At 45.6% G+C, this 22,532-nt stretch overlaps 1 protein-coding gene across 1 annotated transcript; it reads right to left on the bottom strand.

The window, feature by feature from the left end:
• Positions 1–10,256: 10,256 nt before the first annotated feature.
• LOC144736864 (ras-related protein Rab-2A-like) lies at positions 10,257–22,417 on the bottom strand. Its single transcript, XM_078619519.1, has 8 exons — positions 22,205–22,417; positions 19,979–20,050; positions 18,714–18,781; positions 17,244–17,326; positions 14,555–14,647; positions 13,056–13,167; positions 12,325–12,393; positions 10,257–11,263 (listed from the first exon to the last, which is right to left on the bottom strand). Exons 1-8 carry the CDS (start codon positions 22,248–22,250, stop codon positions 11,168–11,170), a joined length of 639 nt encoding a protein of 212 aa, XP_078475645.1. The 5' UTR covers positions 22,251–22,417; the 3' UTR covers positions 10,257–11,167.
• Positions 22,418–22,532: the final 115 nt, after the last annotated feature.

The raw sequence follows: 22,532 nt of genomic DNA, 5'->3' as shown, positions 1-22,532 counted from the left end.
GACTCTCTGTGTGTGTGCGTGCGTGTCTGTGTGCATGTATCAGTGGCGTGCGGTGCGAGGTGCTTTTTCATTGCAGTTTCATGGCGAGACCAGCGAGCCTAAATATCTCTGTACACACACACGTGCAATAAGTTAACCTGGAGAATGGAAGGGGAGGACATGAACTGAAGGGGTCTACAAACATGACATTGATGACATACAGAGAGAGTACCAGGCACGCGCTTAAATTTCGATTTAAAGCTTTCGTGACTGCAGGGATGCATCTTCTTGGTTCTTTCGGTAAAGTCACGTAGAATGGAAATAATAAAATAATAAGAATAAAAGATGATAAAATAATTCTCACGACGTTTCGGCCACAATGCAAGCAGCCGTCCTCAGGTGAAGAACAGGTCTGTCATTCAGACGCTGTCTTCCCGACAGACCTGTCCTCCACCTGAGGACGGCTGCTTGCGTTGTGGCCGAAACGTCGTGAGAATTATTTTATTATGTTTGATTTTTATTATTTTATTATTTCCATTCTACGTGACTTTACCGACAGAACCAAAAAGAGGCACGCGCTTATTGGCCGCGCTCCATCCAGTTACTGAGGGGTTGCGCAATCTGAGGGGAGGCAGAGCTCGTCGCTGCCTCACCTCTCGTCTCTTCCTGTATTCGCAGCGGGGCTCCGCAAATTTTGCGATTTTGACGATGAAATTTATTGGAATCGTACAGAAATTACATTTTTAACACATAGATCAGTGGGAAAATATTAATATTTATTTTATCTGATTATTCTTTTTTTTTTACTTTTCGTAAAAGCTATTTTCATTGGAGTATGACAGGTGAGGCTCTGCCTCCCCTGCCTCACCTGACCGCACGTCCCTGGCTTGTCTGTGTGTATGGGGATGGGAGGTGTAGTGGTTAGCGCGCTGCGCTACGAACCCAGCTTCCAAAGTTCAATTCCCGCTCCTGGCCAACACCGAGTGACGATTATCTGCACCGGTCCTGGACCTCCCCGAGGTCGACTCAGCCTCAAATTAGTACCTGGTGCGGTGTGTAAACATCGTCACTGGGGTGACAAAGGCGGCCGGGCGTGGTGCTGGCCACCCACCCCCTTCGTGTGCCGAAGCCGTCCTTCATAGCTGCTCCTCGCTAACAGCATTTGCCCCAACAGTCTGTTAAGGCTACACGGGGGATCTTTGTCTTTTATGCGGAGTGGTGGTGCAGTGATTGGCGAATATTTGAAGGCTGGGCCTCCCCTCGGTTGAAGCATCCTTACGTGGAGTACGTACCTTGTGCGGTGTGTAAGCATCAGCATTGTGGAACACACAACGAACCTCGTCTGCTGTGTCGGCCTTTAAGGAGGTGTTCGCGAACAGCACTTGCCCCCAAAAGTCTATGCAGGCTACGCGGGAGATCGTTGCCTTTGTACAATGTTGTCACCCTATGAATGGTCACGGCTGATGATGATTACGACTGAAGTAAAGTGATGAGGGCGAGGGGATCTGGCAAAATCTGCACAATCTACGGCTTAACCATAGAGCCAATAGATTATTATGTGCTGCGTTTGAATGGCCAATACGATCGCCTTAATAATCCGATTCCAGTAACTTCACAATGCACACTGCCCACGTGAGGTTACGCACAGCCAATGCACACGCGCAGACAAAGGTAGCCTATATAGCCTTAACAGACTGTTGGGGCAAGTGCCGTTAGCGAAAAGCACCACCTATGAAGGCCGGCACGGCACACGAGGTAGCGAAAAGCACCACCTATGAAGACCGGCACGGCACACGAGGAGATGGGTGGCCAGCACCACGCCCGGCCGCCTTTGTCTCCCGAGTAGCCATCTTTACACACCGCAGCAGGTATTCATTTGAGGCTGCAGACATAAAAGAAAAAGACAGAAACGGCCATTCGCCACTAAATGGTCGTGGCATCACCACGGCGCTTGTCCCAGGCGAGGTGCACTTTGAGATACAGACAGCATGCACGGAGATCACGCACAGACACAGACCTACAAATCTGACAACCCCATACTCACAGGAAACCAGACGGTCGGAAGCTATTCTAACGTGAATTCCGATTGTAGAAAGGCGGCTGTAAAGAGTGTTATTACCTGCCGTGAAATTCGGTTCAAGAAAACACGCGTGGTCGTTAACGACAAATCTAGACGTGACACTTGAAGAACAATGTGTAGGGGTTATTACGGGAGAAAAGGCGGACGGGAAACACAAGGGTGTCTGCACCCACACACACGGGTGTCTACACCAACGTCCGCATTCGTTAACCACTGGGGGGCCATGGGGGCTCTGTGATCCCCCATAACCCCGCCCCTCCGAGGGGATCCCTATAAAAGGCGTGGAGCCAGAGAGCTCGGGGCCAGTTTAAGAAGAAGCTGACCAGTGAATTCTGAAGACCGGCAGAATAGGCCCTGGGACTCCCCTGTCTCGCTGCCCTTGTCAGGGCCGAGCTGGGTAAGCCAGCGGCGCGGCCCAAGAGCTTCCGGACCTCTGCTCTTGTAAGGGCAAGGCCGGCTTAGCTGGGTGCCGGGATCTGTGCTTACCAGGGCCGGGTCAGACAGCCTCCCGTAGCCTATTAGAGGAGGACTGGGAACAGGACAGGGGACTTAGTACTAGGGGTGGTTTCCCAGCTAGTACGGGTGAAGGGGCCGTTACCCCTTCAACTATTGTGTCTGTCCTTGAGTTAATAAAAAGAGTGTGCCTCAACTCCGTCGTCAGTCTCCCTGCAACTCACTACAAATGCACGGGGAGAGATGCACGATTTGAATTACATTGAGAGATTCGCATGGGGGGAGGGGGGGACACACGTGAATTACAGCGCACACGCGAGATTCATGGCAGCATCCAACACGTTAATGGAAAAAATTAAAATTAATAAAAAGTAAAATAAAATAAAAAATCACGACGTTTCGGAGGTAACACAAACTGTTCCACCTGAAGACGGAAGCTTGTGTTGGCTCCGAAACGTCGTGATTTTTATTTTATTTTTATTTTACTTTTTATTAATTTGAATTTTTTACCAACGTGACTTTACCAGAAAAAAAACTAAGAATATGAATCCTTGCAGTCACGAAAGCTTCAAATCTAGAACGTTTATGGAATATGGTCAATGATACTATCAGTCATCTTCCTCCTCCCTAACTTGGACATACGTGATAAAAACTTTATAGCTCATCAGATTCCTCCTGCACTATAAATTAAGATTTTCATTCTCTGGTACGGATATTTAAAAAGCAACTGCGTGTTGAGTTGCAGCCAAGGAGTTGGAACGCGTCCGAGAGCAATGCCACCGAGGAAACGGATCGATGGAATCAGCACGTGGGGAGTCGGTGCTGATTGGATTGTTGCATCAATGGAGGGTTGTGAGAATAGGCGGCGGCTTTTGAAGGACTTCATCCAGCAGTGGATTGATCATGGATGATGATGATGATGATAATAATAAAGGTTTGGCAGATGTTATCACCCTCGCAGGAGCGGCTTTTGGTTGGCCATCGAACAAAGACGGCCACTGCATCGCAAGCTTTCAGATGCCCTTCTGCCTTAATCTAAGTTGTGCCTTAATCTAAGTTGTCGTTGGTTGTTGTTGTTTGACTTGCATCCCACGGTGCTTTTTCTGCAATATTTTGCTGTCTTTTCTTGGATTTTCTGTTTGAACATAGTCACTTTAAGATGTTTTCTTGTTCATGTTTTTGTTTGTTTGTTGCGGTTGCACCCGATTCAAGAGCCGAATGGCTCACAGGGCAAAACCTAATAAATGAAACTTGAAACTTGTGACCGTCTGAAACGCTCTTCCCAAATTGAAAACCAATTTCTTTAGAACTGCTTTTTGTGTTTAGTTTGTTGTCCTTCCATCTCACCTCCGATTAGCACGGTTGGTTACGTACGGTGCGAAAGAAGTTCAACATACATACAAATATATCCATCTAAAAAAACATTTTCAACTTTTGGCACTTTCAAACTTACACAGCAGCCCCTTGTGAATCCACTGCTGGATGAAGGCCTCCTCACGCCGTGTTCGTCATGGCGGTGATCGGATCATACCCCTGCGCAAATAACGCGCCACAACTCCGCCTGGTCCCGACCCTCCCCTACGTCGACTCAGGCTCAAATCAGTACCGAGTGCGGTTTGTAAACATCGCCACTTGGGAAGACAAAAAAGGCCACCCACCCCGTCGTGGCCCGTGCCGGCCTTCATAGGTGCTCGCCCACATCAATTACCCCACAAGTATGTTAAGGATGTTAAACACGTAGGCTTTCGCAACCAATATAATCCATGATAGTTTTTTTTGGTTAGATCGCGTAATTATTATTAATTTATATTTACGCTAACACAAAAAAATGTGTATTATGTATAAGGTTATATGGGGAATCTTTCTCTTTGCGTGTGTTAATGTTATCGTTGTGTATCTGCGTGCATGTGTTTGTCTTTTTTGTACCTGTGTATGCACACAGGCGAGTTCACCACGCACACGTAGCTGCATTCCAAACTCACTTTATCTACAGGACAAACAAGTCTGGACACTGCACACCTTACCCAAATGCCCAGTGGCCAAAACACTTCATCTGTCCAATTACGCAACATGACGTCTAAACCCTGTCCAGCGCTGCGGAAATTATAGGCACCACGGTGGTGAGGAGTTCGTGGGTTAAATTCCGACCTGTATATTTGCAGTCTGCATGTTCTCCCCGTGGTCGAGTGGAGTTTTCTCCGTATCCTCCGGTTTTTTCCTCGACGTTTAAAATCAACGTACGTTTAGAGTATTTGGCCTCGATACATTTCCACGCGATAAGCCACTTCGTTGAGCTATCATTTGTGGCCAGGTCGCTTCTGAAAAAAGAGCTTCATAGCTCAGTTGGCCTTACCGGGTAAAATAACACAGTGCATTGAAGCGCAAATTGCACAAGCCTTTAACATTGAAGTCTATGGGAGCCTTTAACATTGAAGTCTATGGGAGCCTTTAACATTGAAGTCTATGGGAGCCTTTAACATTGAAGTCTATGGGAGGATTTAACATTGAAGTCTATGGGAGCCTTTAACATTGAAGTCTATGGGAGCCTTTAACATTGAAGTCTATGGGAGCCTTTAACATTGAAGTCTATGGGAGCCTTTACCATTGAAGTCTATGGGAGCCTTTAACATTGAAGTCTATGGGAGCCTTTAACATTGAAGTCTATGGGAGCCTTTAACATTGAAGTCTATGGGAGCCTTTAACATTGAAGTCTATGGGAGCCTTTAACATTGAAGTCTATGGGAGCCTTTAACATTGAAGTCTATGGGAGTCTTTACCATTGAAGTCTATGGGAGCCTTTAACATTGAAGTCTATGGGAGCCTTTAACATTGAAGTCTATGGGAGCCTTTAACATTGAAGTCTATGGGAGCCTTTAACATTGAAGTTTATGGGAGCCTTTAACATTGAAGTCTATGGGAGGATTTAACATTGAAGTCTATGGGAGCCTTTAACATTGAAGTCTATGGGAGCCTTTAACATTGAAGTCTATGGGAGCCTTTAACATTGAAGTCTATGGGAGCCTTTAACATTGAAGTCTATGGGAGCCTTTAACATTGAAGTTTATGGGAGCCTTTAACATTGAAGTCTATGGGAGGATTTAACATTGAAGTCTATGGGAGCCTTTAACATTGAAGTCTATGGGAGCCTTTAACATTGAAGTCTATGGGAGCCTTTAACATTGAAGTCTATGGGAGCCTTTAACATTGAAGTCTATGGGAGCCTTTAACATTGAAGTCTATGGGAGCCTTTAACATTGAAGTCTATGGGAGCCTTTAACATTGAAGTCTATCGGAGCCTTTAACATTGAAGTCTATGGGAGCCTTTAACATTGAAGTCTATGGGAGCCTTTAACATTGAAGTATATGGGAGCCTTTAACATTGAAGTCTATGGGAGCCTTTAACGGTGAAGTCTATGGGAGCCTTTAACATTGAAGTCTATGGGAGCCTTTAACATTGAAGTCTATGGGAGCCTTTAACATTGAAGTCTATGGGAGCCATTAACATTGAAGTCTATGGGGAGCCTTTAACATTGAAGTCTATGGGAGCCTTTAACATTGAAGTCTATGGGAGGATTTAACACATTCCTGCGGAGGGAGCTGGTAGGAACGTTGGGTTGCTCGGTCAATGGCCAGGGTCAACGGCGGCGTGGTGTATTCCGCAAATATGCCCGACTGTGAGGGCGGGCACAAGCCGGTGTGAGGAGGTTAAACGTTGAGTTGTATAAGGGCACCACGGGGTGACCAGCCCCTCCCCACCCAGCCCCACCCTCCCCTCCCCACCCAGCCCCTCCCTGCACGACGGACGGACACAATAATCCCCTGTGGGCTGGTGTAACCAGGAGGGTTCCTCCCAGTAAAAAAAAGTTATACAGTTAATTCGTTTAAAAGCGTCCCCTGGTGCCCTGTAGGAAAATGTAATGACCCGTGGATTATTTTCTCGTCAGCAAGGAGACGCATTACAATATTCCATTTTCACGGGAATGTAAATGTTTAACTTCTTTCGCACCGTACGTAGCCAACCGTGCCAATTGGAGATGCGGGGGGAGGACTGTACAACCCCGAAATTGTCCAAAAATATACGAAAATGAAAACGTTTTAATCGAAAACTAGCGGACCGGTTCAGATAATCGTCACTGATGTTGGCCGTGAGCGGGAATCGAACCCAGGTCACCAGGTTCCTTTGGGGCCGTTCATAAATTACGTCACGCGATTTTGGACGATTTTTGACCCCCCCCCTCACCACAAAAAGTCAGACCCCCCCCTCAAATATGACGTCACAAAGCTCTGCCCCCCCCCCCCAAATAAAATGCTTTAAATCGCTTTAAACTATTGTCATTGTAGTGCGTATTTAATGTGGCGCTGCACTCTGATGTTGTAGGAGAAAACATTTATTAAAAAGTCTATTTCATTAAGTAGAACGTGTTGTCTATATTTATTTAAAGTTGTGCATTTTGATGTGACGTCACATTTCTCACCCCCCCCCCCTCGTAACACATCGTCACAAATGTCTGACCCCTCCCACCCCCCCACAGATGCGTGACGTCATTTATGGACGGCCCCTTTGCGCAGCTACACGACCGCACGCGCATACAGACAAAACCAAGACGCACACAACCACCAACGGGCATAAACACAAACGCGCAGATACATTCGCTCTGATAAAGCGACTGCAAGTGTGGGGTAGGTGATGGTAGTGTATTTTTATACATTGCACAATACAGCTTTGGACACACTTAATAGTACGCGTGCAAGAGCCAGCGTGCGGCAGTGCGCACGTATCCATACCGCCGCGTGCCACGCGGAGATTAAAACGAAAAGGTCGTTGCGCCAAGTCACACCTTGTATGCTCATGTATAATTATACACCGATAGATACGTAATAAAACATTACACAAGTCAAGCTTCGTTCAAAGTCAAAACGGTTTTGGGGAGCGATTACGCGAGAAACGGATAACGGGAGTTAAACGCGCCCCACGCCTCTCTCTTTGACCACCGTCAAATCGGGCGCTGTAGTGAATGTGGGTAAGTTTCGATTTAAAGCTTTCGTGACTGCAGGGATTCATCTTCTTGGTTCTTTCGGTAAAGTCACGTAAAAGGGAAAAAAAGAAAAAAAAACATAATAAAATAATTCTCACGACGTTTCGGCCACAACGCAAGCAGCCGTCCTCAGGTGAAGAACAGGTCTGTCGGAAAGACAGCGTCTTCAGGTGAAGAACAGGTCTGTCGGAAAGAGAGCGTCTTTCCGACAGACCTGTTCTTCACCTGAGGACGGCTGCTTGCGTTGTGGTCGAAACGTCGTGAGAATTGTATTTTATTAGGTTTTATTTGTATTATTACCCTTCTACGTGACTTTACCGAAAGAACCAAGAATATGTTTCTTTTTGTTTGCATTTTGACTGCTTGTGTTGTGGTTATTGCAAACATGATGCCTTGTGTCAGTTTTTGTACCAGTTGAAAGGGTAAAAACCTACTACTATGCTTAAGTGATGTCTCCTGTGCACGGCCAATCTGATTTTTCTGAATTACGAATAGGGAATAATTGGCTCGGATGACATTCAAAACATAGTTAACTCATCTCTGCATCCGAAATGCATGAGGAAAAAAAATAAACGTGCACATTTATCCTCGTTCCGAGTTAAATAATTGATTTCATAACTATCATTATTTTAAATTTTAATGTCCACATTTTTTTTTACATGAAAAGCAAACAAAGCTAAAATTTATTGGAATACAGTGCAGGGTGATAATCGTCAATTGAATGCAGTTGGGATGCAGCGAATGAGAAACACACTTTATATATAGTTTTTATTTGTGTAGTATCCCACTTTAATTGGAGGTAAAATAACCGTAGGACAGTGCAATGCAGTTTTTTCGTTTCACGTTCCAGCCACGGGGCATACCCGACAGGTAACAGCAGCATCAGCGCCCTTACTCGTACCTAAAGTTTTACGGCACCGAGAAGTGTTAACAGAATTTCCTTCAATGTTTTGTTCGTTTTTATATTTGTTTCCAGCCACCGTAACCCTGGTGCTCGGCAAGGATGTACATTAACTTATGTACAACCGTGTCGTGTGCTACGCGGTGGGGCACCTATCGGTAAAGTTCCGGTCACTGGAAGCCACAAGGTGGGACACACCACCAACTCTGCGTCACCGCCACAACCACCCGGCATAGATCGATTCGTCCTGAGATGCAGTTGCATTCCAGCCGCCAGATAATAAACTCAACTTGATGCTGTTATTGTTCTTCTTGGTTCTTTCGGTAAAGTCACGTAGAAGCGAAGTAATAAAATAATAAAAATAAAACATAATAAAATAATTCTCACGACGTTTCGGCCACAACACAAGCAGCCGTCCTCAGGTGAAGACCTGGTCTGTCGAGGCTGTCGAGGCGACAGCATCTAAATGAAACACCACCACGCCTCGACAGACCTGGTCTTCACCTGAGGACGGCTGCTTGTGTTGTGGCCGAAACTTCGTGAGAATTATTTTATGTTTTATTTTTATTATTTTATAACTTCCCTTCTACGTGACTTTACCGAAAGAACCAAGAAGATGAATCCCTGCAGTCACGAAAGCTTTAAATCGAAGTTGTTGTTGTTTAGCCGTCATCGTATTTGTCGCTTCCGTATTGCATGTGCAGAATATTCCAAGGTACAACCACGACTTGACGTGCAGGAGCAGCCAAGCTTGCGAGCATCTCAAGACGTTTACGTTGGGGGCTGTACGAGGCTGCTTTGCACCGTCTCCGAGAGAGCCGACGACGACAGAGGTTGGAACAAGTGGGCACAAATCGGAGAGGGAACCCACGCAAAATTGCCCAATGCCCACGTCTCTCCGCCAACTTGAGCACATTTTAGAACTGTGTTTTATCTCTCTCTCAAATGTAGCATTCTCAGGAAGAACGTAATCAACCTGGTAGGGTGTTGTGTTGTTATCCGACTCTCTGTTGTATTACATTACATTTCTAAGTATACTAGATTTGTGTTTCTATTTCATTTAAACCTAATGATGATTGCTTGTGTTGCAATCGAAACGTCGTATGCTAGTATTTAATTTATTATTTTCTCTTTATACGTGACTTTACCGATAGAACCAAAGAGTAATTTTAGAACTGCTTTGTGTTTTGTTTGTTGTCCATCCTCCGCATCTCCAATTATCACCGTTGGCTACGTACGGTGCGGAAGTGCAACATACGTACGTATGCATACATAGTGTCGAGTGCGCCATGTGTAAAACGTGTGAAAGCGCTGCATTTGATACCCAATGGTGAGCAGCGATAACAAGACAGTACACTCCATTCGGTCACCATTATCCCACCGCAGTCACGCTTGCCGACAGTTTGGGGGCATAGGGATCGCTACTGTAGTGCCTTCATATGCAAAACGTGCGAGCACTGCAGGGACACGCGGTCACAACTTAATGTTTCGTGAGCCATCGCTTTAGTTGGTTACCCGGGGAAATTAATGCTTTTTTTTTTTGGCGACGCCAACGACCACTCCTATCCACAGCTTCTGGTTCGGAAAAATTTCAATCCGGAGATACAAAACAAAAACCCCGATCCAAACCGATGCTCATGGAGAAGACTATACCATGTTTTAAACCAAACAAATCTGAACAGATGTCTCGCTCAACACAAAGTCCATGCCCAAGACAGACATTTGCATGGCACTAAAAATATTCCTGTGCAAAGCAAAAATCGTAGAATTTAGGAGTTTCTAACCTTGCTCCATCTCCTTAAATCACCCTTCCCCACACTCTCCCAGCCACCTTGCGCCTAAATCCAACATTTTTGCACACAAACAAGGTCATGGGAATGTACGAAAACATAAAAAAACAAGCTTGTTACATCATTATAATTATCACCAACATTACCACCCTTATTATCAATGTCAACAAATCATAATAATCACCATCATTAACGAAAAGCATCGTGGTCTTTAATCTGCATATAATACAACAAAAAAACAAGCAGTGGTCAATATTCAGTCTAATGGCCAAAAGAAAACAGATGCGTCACCGCCACCTACTCAAGACTCCAACCGTACCCGACAACTTCCTGGGCAGCTCAGCTGCAGGTGATCCCCCTCCCCCGCACGGAGAACACTCGCAGCGCACAGGGGGCGGGCAGCGCTGTCATTTTCACAAACTCAAACCGGAGTGCAAAAACCCGTCACAGGATAACGGGAGGCGGGAAGGGGAGGGAGGGGAGGGAGGGATTGGAAGGCAGAGGACAAAGGTTTAGGGCAGGGAGATGTCAGCTGGGCTGTGGAGTGATGTACGGAGGGATGTGGGTGGAGGGGCAAACAGCACTCGCAGAATGCACAGCGGTGTATCGAGTGTGGTGAGGGCTGTGTATGAGGGAAGTGGAGTTCACGTGGGGTCGACGGGGGGGGGGGGGTGGGAAACGGGTTTGTCACGACGCGCGTAACATACACACGCACGCACCGTGACATCACGCAAAGCAAAATAGGGCAAGCGCTGCCCCTCGTGCCCGATCGCCGCCACGGTTGGGTGGGTGTCTCTCGTTCTCTGGAGTACCCTCCGGCCCCCCCCACACCTCCAGCACCACACGTACGCGTGACCACCAACACCGCCGCTGCCGCCACCATCGCCACTACCGTCATCATCTCTCCCAGGAGGCACTGGCAGGAGCCTTAGCAGCAGCCGACGCCACCTTGGGCGCTGCCTGCTGCACCAGGAGCAGCCGATCCCACCGGTGTGTGCTGGGGCCCGATCTTAATGCCGTTCGCCTGCCAGAGAAACATACGAATGCACAGTTACGCGGAGCGTGAGGTCCCTCGTGTGGTCTTACAAACTTACATGAGTTATCATATTTTTTACTGGCAAATGAGGTTCCAATGGTGTAAATGCTTTACCCTAGCTCTCATACTCTGATGGTGAATTGTCTTTGAGTTGTGCGCCTTTTGGCATCATCTGGTCCAACCCATGTGAGACTAGGCTCTAAGAAAAGCTGTCTCGGGTGTGGACCAATCAACTTCAAGGACAGTGCATATATTATCAGAGTTATGTTTTTTGTTTGCATTATGGCTGCAGGTATTGTGGTCTATGCAAACATGACTCCTTGTAAAAAGGTGTCAGCTTTGTTGCCAGATAGAAGGGTAAAAAAACAATTATTACATGACTTATTTGACATTAATCCCTATTGGAACCTCATTTGCCAGTAAAAACCAATGATAATTGGTTTTTTACCCTTCTATCTGGCAACAAAACTGACACCTTTTTACAAGGAGTCATGTTTGCATAGATCACAATACCTGCAGCCATAATGCAAACAAAAAAACACAACTCTGATAATATATGCACTGTCCTTGAAGTTGATTGGTCCACACCCGAGACAGCTTTCCTTAGAGCCTAATCTCACATGGGTTGGACCAGATGACGCCAAAAGGCGCACTAATCCCGCCCACCCCTCTGGTCGCCGCACCTGATAGGCTCACAGTGATGACATCGCCTTTGCGCCTCTATTTAAGACCGAAACAGGACTTCTTCACAAATCTGTGTGAAAATAAGTATGTTGGTGCTGCATTCGTTTCGGTACATGTTAATACAATATTATAAGATTGTCATGTGATTACTGAATCATGCATTTCCAAGCCACCCTTCAGTCTATACCTGTCAGCTCTGTTTTAATTATTTTTTCTCAACTTCAATGGAGTCTTGGCAAATAGTCATTAGTTTAGCATAGAAAATTAACTATCAAAATCAAATGTCCTCGTGAGCAGCGATGTTATGCACGTGCCGACAACTGTGGGCTTACGGTGTGGTACAAGGCTGTTACATAGGTAAGCACCTCATTGTTGATGTCAAATACTCCTTCTTGAATTTTCTGGTAGATCTCTTTGGCTGTGTTGATGAAGGCCTATGGCGGGGGGAGATTAAAATCAGAATAAGCATTTATTTGAATAAACGGTACGCAAACATTAAACACGTCAATCGTAAACAACACTTTTAGAAGGCATCAATGAAAATAACGTCAACAAGTGTAACGGGCCGCACAGTATTCGCTCACTCTCAAAGACAGAACGACTCGGAGGCACGAGCAGGAACCACAAACAAGCGAGGAGAGCCAGCAGCAACGCGGTGAGCTGATGCCAACAATTTCTCAAACTCTGCGGTCCTCTACATATTAAGTTGTTTTCAGCCAATTAACCCTTTTGGCACATTTCGGCGCCGGCTAATCATAGCGCGCGGTCGTGTCGCTAAACACTAAACGCAATTTGTTTTCAGCCAATTAACCCTTTTGGCACATTTCGGCGCCGTCTAATCGTAGAGCGCAGTCGTGTCGCTAAACACTAAACGCAATTTGTTTTTAGCCAATTAACCCTTTTGGCACATTTCGGCGCCGGCTAATCGTAGCGCGCGGTCGTGTCGCTACGGCTCTCCGAGGCGAGTCACGCAGCGAACACGTCGCCGCAAGGGACGACGGCGACGAGGTGTTGTTGCGCCACGAGTGAAGAGGCCTCTCCGTGAAGCGACTGCAAGGAGGAGACTTTGTCCTCCGGATGACGCCGGTGCCCTCACCTCCTCGACGTTGGCCGCAGTCTTGGCGGACGTCTCCATGAACACAAGGCCGTGCTCGCGTGCAAACGCCTCGCCCTCCTCGCGCTTCACGTCACGCCGGGACTCCAAGTCACTGCGCACATGGTGGGTGGGTGGGGGGGGGCATCACTCATTGTCTCCTCCACCTCTAATAGACCCCAGCTCCTTCACGTATATCTGTCCATTAGCCATACGACCCCTTCCCTCTGCGGGTTCACGATTTCAGCGGTATTGGTTCAACGCGTGTAAATTCTGCGGCGTTTTAGAAATGCAGTGTCTTTTCACGAGTCGGGCTTGCTTGGAACAATACTGGTGAAGTGCCAGACGTTTACAATCAAGGACCATCTTTGGTAGGCATGGCGTTTAGTTGAATGCACAACTGTATAGTACACAAAACATTGGACAAACAGACATGGGAAGGAGGTATGTATTACCTTCGAAATTATTTTGTGACTTATATTCTACACAACGATGTCAATGATCATATTGTGTTTTCTTTATCAGTAAGTCTCCGAATATCTCAATCTCCCTCTCCATCACTCCACCCCTGTATCTGTTTCCAGAAATGTGTCTCTTACTCTACTTGTCCGTCGTTCCCTGTTCATCACGCTCTCTCATATCGATTTCTCAGCCTCTCCTGGTCTCTTCTCCTGTCTATCCCTCTATCAATTCGACTTCGATAATTGTTTTTTTACCCTTTCATCTGGCAACAAAACTGACACCTTTTTTTACAAGGAGTCATGTTTGCATAGACCACAATACCTGCAGTCATAATGCAAACAAAAAACATAACTCTGATAATGTATGCACTGTCCTTGAAGCTGATTGGTCCACACCCGAGACAGCTTTCCTTAGAGCCTAGTCTCACATGGTGTTGGACCAGATGACGCCAAAAGGCGCACAACACCATGTGAGACTAGGCTCTAAGGAAAGCTGTCTCGGGTGTGGACCAATCAATTTCAAGGACAGTGCATACATTATCAGAGTTATGTTTTTTGTTTGCATTATGACTGCAGGTATTGTGGTCTATGCAAACATGACTCCTTGTAAAAAAAAAAAGGTGTCAGTTTTCTTGCCAGATAAAAGGGTAAAAAAACAATTATCATATTTTTTACTGCCAAATGAGGTTCCAATGGTGTCAATTCGACTTCGTCTATACTTATGTCTCTAATACATCCCTCTCCACCACCCCACCTTCCTGTCTCGCCTCTCCCTCTTTTCCTGTTTTACCCTCACACTCCACTCCGTCTCTCAGCCTATCTCATCAACTCATTTCTTTAAAATTGACGTGTGAAAGAAGTTCAACATACATATCTCTCCGTTTCTGCCCATCTCCTCCTTCCTCTCTTTGCCAGCCTGGCTCACTCTCATGTCTCTTCCTTCTCTCAATCTCTCCCCCCGTCCCCCTCTCCCCTCATTCCTTCCTCTATCCCTGCACCTGTTCTGCCTTTCCCCTCCGCCGACAAATGTAGTGGCTGCACCTCTTGTTGCCGATGAGCATGATGATCATGTTGGAGCTCGAGTGCTGGCGAGCGTCCTCCAGCCATGTGGTCAGGTGGTTGAACGTGTCTCTCCTGGCGTCAGCAGTGCGGTGGGGGGCGGGGGCAGAGGAGGGTTGCGGACGCAACAACGGAGCAGTTACCACTACCACCGGTATTTGTTCACCCAACCAATCCCTATTGTCAAAACAAAACACAAAGCCGCCAAACTTTGGACAAATGTGATCACTGCACCCCCTAGTGGACACTTGGGATGGCATTTACAATCAAACTACGAAGGCAAATAGTTGCCTGGAATTTTACGCGCAGTTTACATAACGCGATTTTGAAATAGCGCGCAAGATTAACTTACACTCATTTTGTTATGCATGCACTACTGTTGAAATAACGCGCTCCAGCGCGTCGGTCACGGTGTATGGAACGGCACTTGCGAGCTAATTGTTAGCCAGACAGCAAAGTTCATGAGCGATACCCAAGGTGCAGTACTGACAACCACAAGCGCGGGCATCATCAGCATCTCCCCACGCGCCACTCTCCACTCCTCCCATCCACTAGCCCCAGTACACCACACTCAAGCATCTCACTACGTGTTAAAAATCTATTTTTTTTCTTTATTCTTTAATTCGGCTGTTACTATCTGCAATACATGTATGGTAGTATTGTGACTGTAATACGTATTGTAACCGGTGAAATATGTAGACGTAAGAACGAGGTTTGATAGCATGCTCCCCATAACCCCAACTATTTCTCTTAATTTCTTATGGGAAAATTACGCTTAATTTACGCGATTTTGAGTTACGTGCCGTTTTTCAAGAACACAAACCCACCACGTAAAACGAGAGGTAGCTTTACGACTGCCCGAGGCTCTGCGCTCTAGACATGACGGCATGAAAATGTTGATGCCGAGCTGTTGATTCATTAGCGATGACCTCATTTTGCAGTTGTTATTATTTGACGCAGTCCTCGACCATTTAAAAACTGTTGCAATTGTCACCCTTAATCTATGTTCGATGTTTCGGTAATTTTACCATGCATGGTTGATAACAGTCATTTGTCCGAACCAAGTTTTGCTTCTGGAAATGTATTACAAATTCTGATTTTGTTTGTGCACTTTTAAAAATGTCTTCTGTAATGTGGGCGTTTTTGCCCCGATTTCTATTTGCCTCATTGTTGTACTTGCATTTCTTTCGTCATTTTGATAACCCAGGTCAAACTCTTACAAACAAGATTATCCTGGTCTATTAAGTTCTCACCGGGTTAACCAAAATAACATCAAACTGAAACCTGGCATGGTCCTCTCTAGTCCGATTCATCTCAGAAATCCGTATCGTTTTATCTCGCAGTAAGTCATCTCTCGGCAGGTCACAGCTTGGCGGACCACTCGAACAGCTGTCATGGGCTAGATGTGGCCCATGTGTCCACTGGCTGAAGAGCCCGACTGTGGTTCTATATTTGGACCTTTGGCCAACTCTGTCAATGACTATTTTATATGTGGGCTTCAGTGCACACAACACTTGTGTCGATCATGAAGCATAATAAACGTTTTTGGGTTAGATCGCGTTATTTATAAATGTGTCGTAACCCTCCACCACCCGACACGGCCAATCAGCAAAAATGTGTCATGCTGACAAAAGACATTTACAATTTTGGAGTACGACGTTACGCTGGTAATTGCATCCAGCATCATCGGGCAATTCGCCAGAATTCTTGCGAATTACCAGCGAAACGTCACAGTACTCAAAAATTGTAAATGTTGTGGTTTCACTCTTCAACACACTGGTGGGCTAAAGTAGTGAATCATTTGTCTTTTGTCAACGTGACACATTTTTGCTGATTGGCTGTGTCGGGTGGTGGAGGGTTACAACACATTTATAAATAATGCAATCTAACCCCAAAACGTTTATTATGAATAATATTGGTCGCGAAAGCCCACGTGTTAAACTGATCATGAAACAGTCTGTTCAGCGAATCATGTTATGACCAGTGCTGGATAAATCGACTCACTGCTTTGGGGCAGCGATATGGCCTAGCAGTAGCGCCTCTGTCGCTTGTTGCAGAGGTTGACAGTTTCAACCCCGCAGGTCCACCCAAGTTATTAATGCGAGTGCATTAACCGTAAACATACACACCGTCCGCTTCAAAGTGTACGTTAGACATCCAGCATTGTCATCAGAAATTAGCAGGCCATCCTATATCGGCGTCATGGTCCAGATTAGAAAAATTACGCTGCAAATTACTGGGAATGTACGTAGCAACGTCGCCACCTACTGTGAAAAACTTGGAAGGACCCTCCTTAAAAAGAGCCTTCTCAAGTTAATGTATTAGATATAGCCCTGTGAGCCATTCGGCTCTTGAATCGGGTGCAACCGCAACAAACAAAAACAAGAAAACATCTTAAAGTGAATATGTGACTAAGTGCAAACAGAAACAGAAAATCCAAGAAAATACGGAAAAATAGACCAACGCTGTGTGCAGACTCATGCCCACTCGCTCATTTTTCATCGTCCGTTAAAACACACTGTTCCACGAACTCTGTTTTCATTGGCCAGACATGACTCCACACCACTGCTATACCAAGTAGCCGTAGCTACTCGCAGAGACTGCGGTGCCGGAGACTATTGCGCTGAAATGGCCTTGGTGTGTAACCCAGGGCATCGAGGGCCGCGATCACCTGGTGATGTCGTAGACCAGGAGAGCCCCGGCGGCACCGCGGTAGTAGGAGCGCGTGATGGAGCGGAACGATTCCTGCCCCGCCTACACACGGCACACGTGGGGTCACACGGCTCGTCCTCGACAGGTGCTCACTCACTAACAGCGCTCAACCGCTTTTCCAAGTAACCAAATTTAGAGGTGGTATGTCAAGGTTTTGAGTAGATGCGCCGTGTTAGGGGCGCCATGGTGGCGAGATGTTAACTGCCTCGGCTGGTATACGGGAGGTAGTGGGTTAGATTCCGACTGACGCCGGTATATTTGGAGTTTGCTTGTTCATCCCGCGGTCGCATGGATTTTTCTCCAGGTCCTCCGGTTTTTCCCTCCATATTGAGAAACATGTCACGTAAGCTAAACTAGTTGAGCTATCATTTGTGATGGCCAGGTCGCTTCTGAAAAAATTGCAATATAGCTCAGTGGGCCTTACTTGGAAAATAAAAAATTAACCCGTAAAAACAAAGTTTTTCACTATAAATCCTTTCTATGCGTGGTGGCTAGAGTCCTCTCGTCCTCTGGCTTGAGATGGCTGCCACCTATGGGTCAGATGATTGCCTGCCACCATTAAGCAATAGGTAATTAAATATAAAAAAAAAATTCCTAAAAAGTGTAACATTTTGGAAAAATATTTCACGAAAATAAATTGTCACGCACAACGAGTCTGTGTGCAAAATGTCAGCTCGATTGGATCATGGGAAGTGGGTTAAAAAACGACCGAAAGATTTGCAGTCGTAAGCGCGCAAGCAAGTGAACTTAATATAAAGGATTAAAAAATTGTTTAGTTTATAGTTTAATGTAATGATTACTGTTCTTTCGGATGTGGCTGCATTTACAGATTCTGCAGAAACAGATACTAGTGTTCATACATATATGCTATGATAACACACATACAACTTGAAATTATAGCTCGCAAACCACAGAGCTTGTGAGTTTTTAATTATGTATATGCATTTTCAATATTGAAGCCTCCAGAATCCGCAATCACCTTTTCACCATGAACAAATGCTGCTCTGCTATAGCCCATTTTGTTCACAACTGTTCAAAACACACACTGCTCTGTGCCATTTATGTTCATGTAAATATATAACTAAAAACTCTCAAACTAGTGTTTTGTGAACCATACTATAAAGTTGTATGTTGTTGTCCATAGCGGAAATGCGCTTTCAGATGCGCTTCTGCAACCGTCTGGAATGCTCTTCCTTCCGATATTAGAAAGTCACTGGAGCTCTGCACTTTTAAATCTATATTGAAAACTAATTTCTTTAAAACTGCTTTTTGTGTTAAGTTTGTTGTCCTTCCCCCGCACATCTTTATCAACACACATACACTCGGACCACATCCAATCCTCATGCCTCTGCTGCCTAGGCCAATGGTTCCGACCCCATATTCTGTCCCTACCGCAGTTGTGCAACGAGTAACAACTGGCGTCACGTACCGTGTCCCATATTTGTAGTTTCACCTGCTTCCCATCAATGTTGATCATCCGTGCACCAAACTCGACTCCTGTAAACAAATAGAAGGTATTCCCCCATTTAGCCTTGCAAACCCCACAGGTACAAGTGCTGCTAGTGAGCACCTATGCAGACTGGCACAGTGCATGAGGTGGTCCCTGTGGAAAGCACTATGCACCAGTGCTGATATTGAGACAACACACCCGATACTTATGTAAGCCTCAGTAAACCTCGGGGAGGCACAGGACTGGTTCAGATGAGGTCATGAGCAAAAGGGTGGATGATTTCTATCACCTGGAGTGGAAAATGCTTCTCGTGTACACCATGGGCAGTGCCCACCATAGGCAGAAAGCTGAGTGTATGTACTTGCTATTTTATGTTTTTTTCCCTTCCACAATGATATTCTATTTCAAGCGTACCATGCTGCCCTTCTTTAACAAAATATTCCTTGATAAGCTGCCATGGTCACCGTGCTATATCATCCACTTGTGTGATCTACGGAAACATTCTTCAATAAAACCAATGTTTGCATTTGCAGCTCACAGATACACTTCAATAAAAAAGCAGAGCCAACACGCACATAGGTGCATGTTTACACAAAGAAGTTCAGACACAGAAGAGCACACCAACACAAATAACAAGACAAAGATCCTCCGTATTGCCTACACAGGTTTCTGAGGCAAGTGCTATTAGTGAGCATCGATGAAAGGCCGGCACGGCGCACCTATGAAGGGGTGATGTGGCCGGTACCACACCTGGACGCCTTTGTTTACCCCGTGTTAATGTTCACACACTGCACCAGGTACTCATTTAAGGCTGAGTCTACCAAGGAGACTCGTTCAGACATTCGCCACCGACGTTGGCCGGGAGCGGGAGTCCACTTCCGACCACCTGTAACGTACCACTGTGCACTTAGCACTGTGCACTAAACACCACTTTACTGCTCCCAACGAAGAACATAATCACAATTTCACACACACGAAGGAGCCTTCACACAGAGCAGAGGATAAACATGCATTTTCACAGGCACAGGGAAGCCAACTCGGAGAGAAGCACACACACTCATATCAGCACGCTCACATAGAACACTACAACAAATCAAACAACCATACACAGGCAGCATTACAATAATTTTCATAAACTGAAAATCACCCCCATAGCTGATCAGGCAATGCAAGTGCTCAGACACGGAACTCATGGCATGGACAGGTGGGGTTGAGTAGGGCGAGATGGGGACGGGCAGACGCACCTATGGTGAGGTCGTGCACGGGCTGGAAGCGCTTGTCTGTGAACTGCAGCAGCAGGCACGACTTCCCCACACCTACACGCGCGTTTCGGGCAGGCGGGAGACAAGAGGGGCTGTCAGCATGTCTCCCATCATCTTTACCACCATCAGCCATAATAAATCCACTGCTCGAAAAATTATCACCATCTCACAAAGTTATACGTTTTTTCTGTGTGTTCTGTGTGTTGTCATAGGTTCGGTGTGGGCTCTGTGTGTGTCGTGAGGTTCTGTAGGTGTGTGTAGTGTGGGTTGTGTGTGTATTGTGTAGGTTTGGTATGGGTTCTGTGTGTGGTGTGAGTTCGATAGATGTGCATTCTATATATGAGTGGTGTAGGCTATATGCGTGTGTGGGTTGTGCGTGGCAGGGTTGTGTGTGTGTGCGGGTTCCATATGAGTGGTGTGGGTTGTGTGTGTGTGGTGAGGGTTCTGTGTGTGGTGCAGATTGTGTGCGGTATGGGTTGTGTGTATGTTCTCTGTGTATGCGGGATCTGCGTGTGTGTGGGTTAAATGTGTGTGTGGGTTAAATGTGTGTGTGGGTTATATGCGTGTGTAGTGTGGGTTGTGTATACATTGGTTATACGAGTGGGTTGTTGTGTGTGTTGCATTCCAGAATCCATGCGTATGCCTATCTTGTTTGTTTTAAAAGGGCAAAGCCCCCGATCTTAGCCAAATCAGCTCCCTGTTCACCAACGAGCAATGGGGGGCGGTATTCATCTGTCGAGGGCACTGATACAGAAGTGCAAATTCCATATTCGTATGGCGGGGCCAAATTCACTCATGAACAGTGAAAGTTTCCCTTCTACAATGTGGAACTCGTATATATATATTTTTTACTCTGGAAGGATGATGATCTCAGAGCGACGCCCGACAAGAGATATTTAGTCTGACCTTCAGACCGAGTCGAGCTCTCCCCTCCCACTAAAGAGCACTGCTTGGCCCAATGACAACATCACAACTATTATCATAGCCGCACTATCATTGTCATGATCACGTTTATCGAATGATCATATTTATGAGTTTGAATTGTACAATGATCTCGTTACTGTCATCGTAACTATTACATAGGATTGTAACTTCATTTATATATGCTACTACACCACTGTATTTAATTCCTACATTATTGCGCAAGTACCTACTACCATCACGATTTTAACTACATATAACACAACTATATTAATCTTTAAGTCAAGATTACAACTATATTACTCGTACACAATAATCATTTGCATAGTTGTAAAGGAAATAAACAACATCAACAATTAGACAATGTCTCATTCAAGCACCCGTCTCTCCTTGCAGTGAGTGCACAATTAACATGTATGCAGCATTGATTACATATATACAAGCAAAATTAGGTTAAATTCGATTATAGATTGTTTTTTTATCATGACTGCACAACACGATTACTGTAATAACGCATATTTCTACCTCAATTATTTATGACAATTATTATAAGGGTCAGCACTGTTACTATACGTAGTATAACGATCATAACTACCGTAATTATGTGAAACATTACCGCCTACGTCATTACAACTCATTATTACTATGCCAAGTGTATTTCGCCTAGTAGCGTTAATATAATTGAGCAAAACCAACAACTAGTGCCATCGTAACCATTACTATCATTGCTACACATTTCAATATAATTGAGCAAAACCAACAACTAGTGCCATCGTAACCATTACTATCATTGCTACACATTTTAAGTTATACTTTCCATTATAATCAACACAACAAACTCAACGAATTCGTCAATTACAGTGGCCTTAAATTTCGATTTAAAGCTTTCGTGACTGCAGGGATTCATCTTCTTGGTTCTTTCGGTAAAGTCACGTAGAAGGGAAACAATAAAATACGTATTTTATTATGTTTTATTTTTATTATTTCCCTTCTACGCGACTTTACCGAAAGAACCAAGAAGAAGTGGCCTTAAAGCCAAGCAAATAAATACATAATAGGCGACGTCGGTATTTCACCCTTCCTCTGAGCAGATCGATGCGGTTGATCGGCACATTACGGGTTATGACGACTAACTACTTACAGAGCGCACGACAACCACCGTTCACACGACACGCTGTGTATTTGTAGTTATAAGGGCTCCGTTAGTATTTAACGATGCTGATTTTGCGGACCGCAAGCAGAGAGCGGCCCGCCGGCCTAAGTGAGGCCTCCCGGGCCGGGCCTCACCCGTATCGCCGATGATGATGTATTTGAAGAGATAGGCGTATGACATCTCGGCTTGGCCGCAAAAACCCACGGTACAACGGACGAAACAAGAATATATGTGAACTCAACTGAAGGAAACTTAAAAAAAAATGAACTAGTAAAGGATTATCCACACAGGGCCCACAGAAACCCTTGCTAGAGCTGTCGCGTCACCCGCTACTCACTGCGCATGCGCAAGGGACGACACCGGACCCCCCTGAACCCCCCTCCCGAAACCCCTCCCCTACTGCGCATGCGCATAGTACGGCACCAGCCCTCGTAACCCCCCTCCCGACACCCCTTCTCTTAC

The sequence above is a fragment of the Lampetra planeri genome, chromosome 63 (genome assembly GCF_965212315.1).
Source record: "Lampetra planeri chromosome 63, kcLamPlan1.2.h2, whole genome shotgun sequence".
NCBI classification, from domain to species: Eukaryota; Metazoa; Chordata; class Hyperoartia; order Petromyzontiformes; family Petromyzontidae; genus Lampetra; species Lampetra planeri.
The sequence above is the reverse complement of the archived record's forward strand: the minus strand, read 5'-3'. Positions and strand labels throughout refer to the sequence as shown.